Consider the following 11,008-nt stretch of genomic DNA (forward strand, 5'->3'; position numbering starts at 1 on the left):
ATTTCAAAAGCAAATGGCATCATCCTGTGTGAAAACAATACTAGATTTTGAAAGAAATAATATTTTTGGATGTGTTCTTTGTTACTGAGTAATCGTTCGTAGGGTATGAACATACTTGTTGTCCTGGACCTGGATCCTGGTCCAGTAAAGAGGCTTCATGGGTCGGGCAGGCTCCACTGTTGGTTTCCTGGGAGGTTTGTCCAATACGAAACCCCCACCTGGAGGAGGAGGAGGTGGGGGAGCTAAGCCAGGCATGGTTGGTGGAGGTGGGGGTGGCGGAGGTGGCGGAGGGCCATTTGATGTCTGCATGTTATTTGGGAATGATGAAAAACAGGGCGGGGGTGGTGGCGGCGGAGGAGGAGGAGGGGGATTGTCTGTTTTGTTCGGTAACGTTCCCTGAGAAGAGGCTGCTGGTTGTTCTGTTAGAGGTAGCGTGGCACCAACAGGAGGACGTGTTTGTGATGGTGGGACAGGTGACGAAGAGGAGGACACTGCATCGTCCCGCTGACTGGCCAGGCTGAGGTTGATAGAAGCCAGGTCCAGCTTTTTGGGGGTCACCTTCTGCTGCTGAGGACTCGTGCATGCCCTCCCTGTCCCTTCCCCATCCTCTGCAGTTTTGACAAAGGTCTCTCTGTCCGTCTGGACGCAGACGGTGCGGAAACACTTTTGTACACAGTCGTCTCCGGTGGATACGGCGACGTCCCGGAGTTCCCCTCTACAGTGGGTCCCGACCTGGGAGAGTTTGGCCCGCAGCTCGGCCAGAGATAACTCCAGACGGGCGACACTGTCCTCGTTGTCCACCCGGAGTCTGGAGAGTTCCTGACCGTACTCCTCCTGAAAATGAAAATTTGTATAATCCACACATACATATAATCAATAAACAATATATACAATGCTGTTTTCACACAGAACTGTGGAATTGATGAGAATATTAAATGTACACTGGATGACGCCTGCGGCACCTTTCCCTTCATACTGACCTGTAGCTTCTCCAGCTCCTCTTTGCATTCTCTCTTCAGCTGCAGCAGAGCGGCCTGATGCTCTGAGAGGAGACAGAGCAGAAGAACAGTGAGAAAGAGCTTCTTTTTTTCTTCTTCGTCTTTCTTGTACCACAAAGACATGTTCATTATTACAGCTGCGGTGCCTGAGAGTACATGAGTGATGTGGCTGCATGGGCGCGCGAGCCGCGGACACACAAGTTACAACAACTGTGAGACACTTGAGAGCTGGGACTGTTTTTTTATGTTTTCTTTACCACTGTGTGAGGCTGTTTAGGACAGACAGCATAAATCTCCATCAGGTGAGAGCAGCAGCGACGCGAATGTAATAAAAACACACTGGCTGTACTGTAGCTGGCATTGCAAACAAGCTATTTAAGCAAACATTTGTCTAACGCACGGCTGAATGTACTGAATGGTGCAGGTGAAAAGTATATTTAATGTCACCGTCTTGACAGTATTTACAAGAACTGTATATTTCTGAAAAAATAAATCTTAAGACTACTTTAGATAGTCAAGAACTACACAGCTTCATGTCGTGGATTAATTCAGATGTCGGAATTTTTGTTTGATCGAAGCCACAATCAACTTCTGTCTTTGCCAAACTGTCCCCTGTAACTTTGTCAGACCTTCTTGCAAATGAAGGAAGTGGCAAATAGAAAGCAGCAAAACTTACAGAAGTTCAACTTTGTGGAGTTTGTTCTAATCTAAATCATAGGTCTATACAGATAGAGGGCAACATATGCTCTACAGACTGTAGCGTGCCTTGAGAAAAATTTGTGATTTATGATACATGGCCATATAAGTTAAAATTACTTGACTGTTAATAATGTGCTTTTTTTGTGGTCAATTTGATGTGATCATTGAGTCCTAAATCTTTTTCTGTTGACGTCATTTTTTTTTGTTCTTCCACAGTTTTACCACTGGGTGGCACAAGAGTTGAACATTTTAAAACTATAAATACAAAGGGGCTTCAACCATAAAAGTTTCTTAGAGAGTCAAAATCTTTTTTCTCAAAAGAACGGACGAACAGCAGCGAGTGTCAGGTGTTCAACAAGTGTGCAAATGTTTCCACACGCTGCAGAAGGAACACACACCACACACAGGGCGGAGTTGTGTTTACTTAACGCATCTGTGTGGATTTTTATTTTTATCTTTTAGGGCGGTGATATCTACTGTATAAGTCATACAGTGCATTTATTTCAACGCCTCCTCTCATCCTGTAGAGCCAGGACTCACTTCAACAACACAGTTTTTTCAGTTTGACAGACTTTTCCTGATTTTTTAAAATATAAATAAAGCATATTTCACTTACACTATATTGCAATTCCCTCCCAAATCCCAAAGAATGTGAGTAACACAATTGTAAAGAATAGCTTCCATACTCTACATTTCTTGATCTGTGACTGTTCCTCCATAGCAAATATAACATATAAATCATGAAATATTTTCTGGTAAATTTTATGCTCATTCCTGTATTTTGTCCCACTCATCAAATATGCAGCTCAGTTTCTTGCAAAGGAAAAGGTTACAGCTTCAATTCTTTTTTATGAATCCTATTTTGATAAGGCCAGAGGCACAGAACAAAGAACACGTTTGAAGGGGGGAATTGGTCAATTTTGCAAAGTTAATGTTTTACACAAAATGTCAAGAATGTTTTTTATGACAGTAAATGTGAGCGTATTAATTAGCCAGTACCTGCTTCTGTGTACTTGAGCCCAACTTTTTCCTCCTTGATTGGAGGCCAGACGGCTTGTAAACGACCAGGAGTTCGCTCCTCTCCCTCCCCTGGCGTGGAGGCCTCCGACTAGAGAGAAAAGAGGCTTGTGACTTCCAAAAATACAGCTTGTCCATATCTAGAAATGTACATTAAAATATGTACTGTTGGAATTAAGTTGGTTTTTCTCAAAATAAGGAAAAGTGTTTTCTATAAGGGCCCCAAAGAAAGAACTAACGATTTAGAAATATTTTAATAAACCACTTAGATAATATACTGTTAAAATGCATACTTTGCTATCAGGTGAGTCTTTCTTCTCCGGCGTCTTAACGGAGGTTCTCTCAAAAATGGCTCTCAACACATCTTTATCGTTTCTTATCTTCTTCCTCACTGCCTCCAGGTCAATTTTATCTGCTGGGTCCCTTTTCAAAGGCTTTGGGGTGAAAAAAGCCTTGAAGGCATCAAATGCTGCCTCTGCGCTGGACACCGGAGATTTTTCAGAATCAAATGACCCCGGAGCTTTTACATCGTCCTCTTTTTCAAAGCCCTCCTCCTCGGGAGCCTCTTGACTCTCCTCATTTTCATCCCGGTCCCCCTCAGCCTCCATCTCCCTCTTCTCCTCGTTCTCCTCGTCTCCTCTGATTTCCCGACTAAGAAACTGGGAGAGCTGGTCAAGGAGGTTCCCCTGAACTCCAGCGTCCTCCTGCTTCTCTGGGACCATAGCCCTCTTCGCCCCCTGAGATGGAGGTTTGATCTGGGACACAACGTCGTGCCCGGGCCCGACCACACCTTTCCTCAGGACCCTCAGGCCGCTGAAGAGGGCCGGCAGCTGGATCTGCTTGTCCGTGGGGGAGCTTGGGGAGAAGGTGGCCCTGGTGAAGGTGGATCCCAGTGGAGGGTTGTTGCCCGGGGACGCTCTTGATATGGAAATATTTGGCGAATTATCTTTTGGTTTGTGAGGATGTTGGTGGAGCTGGACAGAGACGTCTAGATTTACAGCGCTTTCCTCTTCCTCTTCTTCTTCTTCTTCTTCCACCTCCTCTTCATCTGCAGCTTCCTCCCGTGTTGGTTCATCCTCTTCTTCAACAGAGGGTCTCGTCAGAGTCGCTGTTGGCACCGCTGAAGTTCTGGCTTTCGCCAACTCCTCATTCACATCTGGTGCGACGCAATCTGTATTTTTGCAGTCAGCAGAGCTGTGTTGACAAATTGGCCGCAGAGATGCCTTCGAGCCACATTCGTCCAGTGAGTTCTCTGGTCTGTGACAACCTTTAAAGTTGTCACGGTGTCGGTCTGGCATTTCGGAGACATATTCAGCGTTTATAGCTCTGCATTGCCACTCGGCTAGGTTATTCCCCTCCTTCTCAGTTTTATCCGAGTCATTTCCCTCTTCTCTCACCGAGTTAGAGGTCACCTTCTCCCCTTCATGAGGCAATATAACATAAGATAAGGAATCTCCAGAATGCTCAAGAGCATCTTTAAAGTTCACATCCTCACTTTTCTTTTGATTAAAACATAGCTCCTCCTGCATCACCTCCTCATTTTGCTCATCTGACAAGGTCCTGAAGAACTTAAGAATGGCTTTTTGCTCCTCCATTTCCTGACAGTTACAGTTGCTCATTGAGAAACCGGTAAAGGTTATCCAGAGAAGAGGGAGCAGAACGTTTTTGAGAAGCTGTCAGCGCAATGTCAACATTGTAGTTGCTGTTTAAACTGCTCACATGCGATATTTAAGTGCAACATTGTGTAATCTTTCATCAGACAAGTGCCGTCTAAAAAAGTGTAACTGAGGCGTCTGTATGGCATGCACTTATGAGTCTAGATGGTTCCAGGAACATGCAGCTTCTGCTCACTCTCAATATACGAATGCAAGTAAAATCCAACCTGTTTCTGCTCCAGCTTGCTGAAAAGAAATACATGTATCCTTTCACTGTTTCAACAGCTCCTTCGTGTTTTACCAGAGAACTGACTTTCCAAGCCTAAAACAGGACGCAGCCGTTAGTCACTTGGAGCAGCCAATGACAGAGGAGAGAAATCCACAAAGTCATGGAAAAGTGAAGTTTTCCACGGTCGGTTCCATGGCTCTGCCGGCCGGAGTGACTCAGCTCAACCTCAGTGAAGTCAGATCCAACTCCGGGCTCGGGCTTCCAAACTCTGCCTCCCTTTTCCTTTCCAGCTCTGTTAAACCTGCTGTTGTCGTTTGAGCAGCATCCCGGTCGCCATCCGGCAGATTGTCACTGTGTTATTAGAAGCAGATGGCGTCTTTAGCCACTTTTTCCAGGAACACCGCGACAGATCCGCGAGCCATAGGGCAAAGGAAAGCCACCCACAGCAGATGGAGGGACACCACACCCAGAGCTGAAGGAGGGTAAACAGACCTGCCAAGGGATCACTCCTTAGACGTTTGGGCCTGTAACTCCACAGTGACAGGGGAGGTCTCTCAGTTCCCCTGCAGGGACCGAGCAACACCCGGCTAATCTGGGCGCCTTAGGTCTAACCCCACCTACACCACACTCATAATCAGCTTGCATTAAATCTAACATACACAACTGACACACTTGGAGGTCGTGTCTGATTTCTGGTTGCCAGAAATAAAAGTGCTTGGTTTAGAGACAATGCCTTTAGCTTAGAATTAATTTGTATTTTTAATTTTTTTTTTTTTTTAAGTAAAGCGCTTTTGAATTGCCTTTGTGTGAATCTTGATACACATATAAACTGGTTCAAGATGCCTTATAAAGGGGGTATTACCGACATAGTGGGGAAATCTTTGCCCAGTGTATTTAAATGGACTCCAGAATAATGAAATATATAAATGAGAACCATCCCTCCTCCATCACTGGTTCATATTTGTGTTAAGTTTAGCTCTGAGGGGCCCACCCATGTTTACTCATGTTATCACAACCAGCAGGTCAGAGACAGATCACATTAGCCATAATGTTTTTTTTACTGTGTGTCATGACATTGTCTAACTTTCCCTAACAACTCTTGTACTCGGAGACAAGCCTGTAACCTGCAGTGGCGTCTTAACTGGCCACACTTAATCTTATGGGTACTGGTAAAGCATTTTTGCATTCCCAGCGAGGTACACTGTGGCCTTTATGTGAGCGGAGTTTATGTAATAATAAGAATTAATCCAGATAATCCCATGGAATAGCATTAGACTCTGAGCACATACACACAACACTCCTGAACAAACATGCTGGACCGTTTCCAGCATCAGATATAATATGTGTTGAATTTATAGATCACCAGGGCTTAATACATCATGACACCATAAAAATGGCCTGTATTTAATGGACACAGACACAAAATATATCTTCTAATTTCTCACCTGAGTTCTCACGACAGATATCAATGTCTCTGTGACTCTCACAAATATATTTTTTTCCACATTAGAGAACAATCCATCCTCTCTAATATACAGCATGTGGGATGTGTCTGAGAAGACTCCATATTATTTTGACTTGTAAAGATGAAGAGTTTCTGTCCATCAATTGTCTGGTTTTGGAAATAATCATCCAAAATTTAAAGCTGGGAAAGGATGATTGAAATGATGATTAATCTTCAAAATTGAAACTTGGAAATCTGGTGAGGCTACTTTCTAAAATGAAATGAGTAAAATAAAAAAATAAAAAATCATCTTTTAATTCAAGATATATCACCATTCATCCTCAGCTGTTTATTTCTAAACTTTTGATTTTGTTGTGGATGAAGGATATTTGATGATTGATAAATTTATCATAAAAACAACTAATTGGCTTTATTTGTTCTGGTGTCCTGTGTCACTTGAATGGCAGCTTTGCATTCTATTATTCTATCATTACATTAGCCGTCCCGTTGTATAACCCCAGGGAACACAGTGCTCTTTGTCAGACAGCACCAGTGCTGTGAGGCCACTGTTGTTAAAACCTGTACCACTATAATGTGGGTCGTTATCATGATGATGATGCAGCGTTATTGATATGAAGATTTACTTCATTAAATATGGTTTCCAGTACAGATTATATAGCCGTCAAAAGATTATTATTATTGTCATTAAAAAGACGAAGACGACGAAGAAAACTCTCCACTAGATTAGTAATTCCTCACTTCAGGCCCTTCATGCTACTCACCCTAAACTCCTGGGGGAGAGGTGTGGGCGTAGGCGTATCGACGATGTCATCCTCAGGAGCGGTGATGCGTAGGAAGTCAATGTGTTTCGGTCTGGACGGGTGAGAGAGTGACAGGCAGACGGAGAGCGACTCCTCGACCTCCTGCTGCCAGATCTCCTCCTGTCTCTGCAGAGCTTCGTCTGGGTGGAAAAGAGATTATACAACTATTATTATTATAATATCCCAAAATATAAATAATTATCAATTTCTCAAGCGCCAGTGAAGAGAAGAGAGATCGGAGATTTGTTTTCTTTAACATGCTGCTAAACATTAAAATATAAACAAACATATCCAAATCTTGTAGTGATTTAGATTGTAATAATTATCACGCTTATCAATTACATACTATATATTGTTATGAAACGATTAGATAAAGGGTGGATGATTGATGTGTGCTGCTGCAATGGTGACACCTACTGCCAATTGTGCTAATTGAAAAAACTGCTGGAGCTCAGAGGACCGAGTGCAGATGTGTGACACGAGGTGACATTGTCATTTATCTCTATAATCATCACACAGAACCCGGTTTTGACATTTAGGGAATAACCATATCAAGTGTGTAAACTTCATTCCTTTTTTTTTGCAGGGCTTGAAAAAGCTGAGTTGCCACAGTGGGAGGCAGGACGTGACTGCGTCGATGCTGTAAGTCGAGGTTAAGCTTCCACTGAAAATGTTTCATGCATTATTGATCCCATACTTTCATTTGAAATATCTAGCTAATACCAGACGGCAGCTCAACCTTGAGGAGAGGAGTGTTTCTGTCAGTATCATTTCAGATAAGAGCGCCAACAGAGATGCCAGTTGTGTAATTTCCAGCGGACACGTAACCAGATTATACAGTTTATGGAAATGTGTTATCTGTCCTCTGTTTGACCACATTGCAAACTGAACAGTGGATCGTGAGAATAACCCTCAGGAGGCTCTGGAGGCCTTTCTTCCTCTCCCACTCTAATCATCACCCTCTGAAGATTTGTTGTGTCTCACAAAGCTCAGAGCATTAATCCTGTTTGGACAGCCGGGCGTCCAGCTGCACGGCCTGAAAGTGAGGAAAAGTCATCGGAGTTTACTGATCTACTGTAAGTGAATGCCAGATTCATCTACCACACAGGAAATGTACTTTAATCCATTAATATATAGTTTTCTCTTTTTTATTTTCCATTGAAGCAGCCGTGAAGCCGTTCAAAGAATCTTATTCTACACTGTCTGACTATCATTTCTTCCAGCTCTTGCTTAAAACTTATTGTTTAAACTAAATGAAAATATTCCAGCATAGACTAGACTTTTTTTTATAGCTGCAACAAACAATATATCAATGTCCTGTGCACCCTTATATGTAATGTTATAACAACATCTTATTTTAGTCTAGTCTACAGTGAGTCATGTGAACACGCACGCACGCACGCACACACACAAACACACACACACACAGGGGAGTAACACTATTTTTGTTCTTTAAAGGCAAACAACAGGTCATTTCAGGTCAGTCGAGGAATATGAGGGTACTCACATCAGGTGCTTAACTTGTACTTCATGGCTGATCGAACACACACACACACACACACACACAAACACACACACACACACACACACACACACACACACACACACACACACACACACACACACACACACACACACACACACACACACACACACACACACACACACACACACACACAGTCTCTCTCACCACAGCAGCTGAATCCAATCTGAAGGATGTGTGGTAGTCTGTGAATAATGACCCCGTGCTGGCTTGACATGTGTGTGTGTGTGTGTGTGTGTGTGTCTGTTCATCAACCCAGAGGAGACTACGGCAGAGGATGAAACCAGACAGCACCAGACAGAGGTGAGAGCATAAAAAAAAAATCAGAGCGTCTTAATCAATGTGTAAATCTGACAGTTAGGACTCAGCATGTACCACCTCTGAAGCCGTCTGCTCTTCCTCCTCCGTTCACTTGACTAACCAACTGCTAAATGTCATGCTGTTGTGCGCTTGCACGCACACGCACACACATACACGACAAATATGTGCAAAATCACATGAATTATGTTCAACTGATATGCATTAACTAAGACAGATTTGTGGGAATAGTTTAATGCCACTGAAAGTTGATTACACAGAATTACTGCGGAGCCACTAGCAACTGTTGTTTTAATATAATATTTTGCTCTTTTTTTTTACCTGAGGAGAGCAGAAATTCTTGGCTGGCCTCTGTCTCTTTAGTGCATCCATATGCCTGCATCAGATTCGAATCACTCAGTCCCAGGCTCGTCCACTCAAACCTCTTTCCTTGATTCCTCTGATCCTTTTGTTCTGTTGCACCGGTGACTGTGGTGGCACTTCCACAGCCTCCAGCACCCAGAGAGAACAAACGGTCTTCTGAGTTCCTGCGCTCTTTGTGACTCCTACAGCAGTCGTCTTCGTGCCGATCTGTCTGGTTCAAAGGCAGAGAGTGATGGCTGTGCCCGGGGCTGCACAGGGTGGATGTCTGCAACAATGGCGACAGAATCGGGGACATACCTTCAAAGCTGCTAGATGTTCTTGGAGAAACATCCAAGACTGTGGACAGAGACAAAGACGGCACAGGAGAAGTTCCTCCACCAACTGAAAGTGACGGTGAAGAATTGTTTGGCAGTGCTGAGATGAAGTCGTAAGGATGTGATGGTAGGTTTCTCCTATTTGATCCCATTGGATTCTGTTCACAGAAGTTTCTCTTCTGTTTGTGCTCTTTGAGGGCTTCAACGTCTGCTTTCGCTCCCTCCATCCTCAGAGCCTGATGGAGGCACTGGGTCAGAGCTTCACACAGGACACGGAGTTCCTCAACCGGTGGGGGCTTGTCTTCATTTTGCCCCATGTTATTCGTCTCCTTTGGGGAATCAGAACTGAATTCAGGCCCGCGTCGCTGTTGCAGGATTTGCAACTGATCCTCACCAACGCATCCATCCGGGATAAACTGCTGTTCATCGCCGCCTCCACTACCCTCTTTGATCCAGTCCAGACTGGTGAGACTCACCCTTCGTATGATTCCTTCAACTTCCTCGATTTTGCCAATTACTCGCCGTGCTGCCGCCCTCTTCCCCAACTCTTCAAACCACCACTTAGGGGACTTCATCCCCTCAACTTCGGCCTTCTTTCCTCCGCGTTTCTGGCTTGCCGATTGGGTGATCTGGGCTTTTCCTGTTGTGTTCCTGGTTCTCTCTTCTGTCTTCCTAGTTGAGTCAGGACTAGGCTGAGTGATATACAACTCGTTGTCATATTCAGAAAGGTCAGTGTCTGAGTCAGCAAAAGCACATTCACTCTTTATGGGTAAATCCTTTTTGTGAGGGCCTTTTTTAGTGCAAGATCTAGGAAATTCTCCAGATGCAACATCGGGCAGCTTTACTCTCCACACTGGCTTTAACTCCTGTGTTGAAGCACTTTTATCCCACCTGTCTTTCACAGTAGCTCCCTTTCTCCTGGCTGCAGGAGCGTAGAAGATCGACCCGTCTTCCTCCCAGTCCCACTCCCCAAATGTAGGAGAGCTGGTCATCTGAAGCTCTGTCAGCCTCTTTGCCTTCGAAGGCGATCGAGGAGTCCCGAGTGTCATCTTGAGGTTATGGTGAAGTGCGCCCGAGTTAACTGGCCTCTCCACTCTTCTCCTTCTCTTCCGAGGGATCTGGATTCTGGGGGAGTTCGGTAGAGTATCCCGACTCTCTGCAGTGGGTTTCGCGCCCTGCTGGTTTCCCATGCTCGTGAAAGCCTGCCACTCCAGACACAATGGTAACAACTCTGTGAGCCCACGGCTCTCAGAAGAGTCATCTGACGCTTTGAGGGTTTCTTTCAAGTCTGTAAGGCCGAATTTGACTGCTTGACCCCGCTTCACAGTTTCAGCTGGACCCTCCTCCTCGCAGTTGGAGCTTAGTCCATGTTGGAAGCTGAGAGGGGCTTTAGAGGGGGTATACGCACCCCTGCGGAAAGAGGAGGGCGGACTCACGCGGCTTCTCTGGCTGATAGTTGTGTAGAGGGGTAAAGTGGTGAGACTGCTCTCCATGATGGTATTTTACTACCAGAGATAAAGCAGTTGATGGTTCTTTGACAGCATAAATTGAGACTTTGTCATGTTCAGACCTGGGAATACTCCGCTGTCCGACCCCACAAATCCTGA

At 44.6% G+C, this 11,008-nt stretch overlaps 1 protein-coding gene across 3 annotated transcripts in view; it reads right to left on the reverse strand.

The window, feature by feature from the left end:
* fmn1 (formin 1) overlaps positions 1-11,008 on the reverse strand; it is a 42,866-nt gene that overhangs the window by 10,168 nt on the left and 21,690 nt on the right. For 2 of the 3 annotated variants that reach the window (XM_047328892.1, XM_047328893.1), the window contains exons 4-8: positions 9,046-11,004; positions 6,825-7,003; positions 2,697-2,805; positions 981-1,042; positions 116-834 (exon numbers count right to left, since the gene is read on the reverse strand). In XM_047328892.1, the coding sequence (XP_047184848.1) occupies positions 116-834; positions 981-1,042; positions 2,697-2,805; positions 6,825-7,003; positions 9,046-10,894 (2,918 nt within the window). In that variant the 5' untranslated portion in view covers positions 10,895-11,004. Of the gene's footprint in view, positions 1-115; positions 835-980; positions 1,043-2,696; positions 2,806-3,007; positions 5,087-6,824; positions 7,004-9,045; positions 11,005-11,008 lie in introns of those variants that run through there. The other variant, XM_047328894.1, reaches the window with a different exon arrangement.

Source organism: Scophthalmus maximus, chromosome 18 (assembly GCF_022379125.1).
Source record: "Scophthalmus maximus strain ysfricsl-2021 chromosome 18, ASM2237912v1, whole genome shotgun sequence".
NCBI lineage: Eukaryota > Metazoa > Chordata > Actinopteri > Pleuronectiformes > Scophthalmidae > Scophthalmus > Scophthalmus maximus.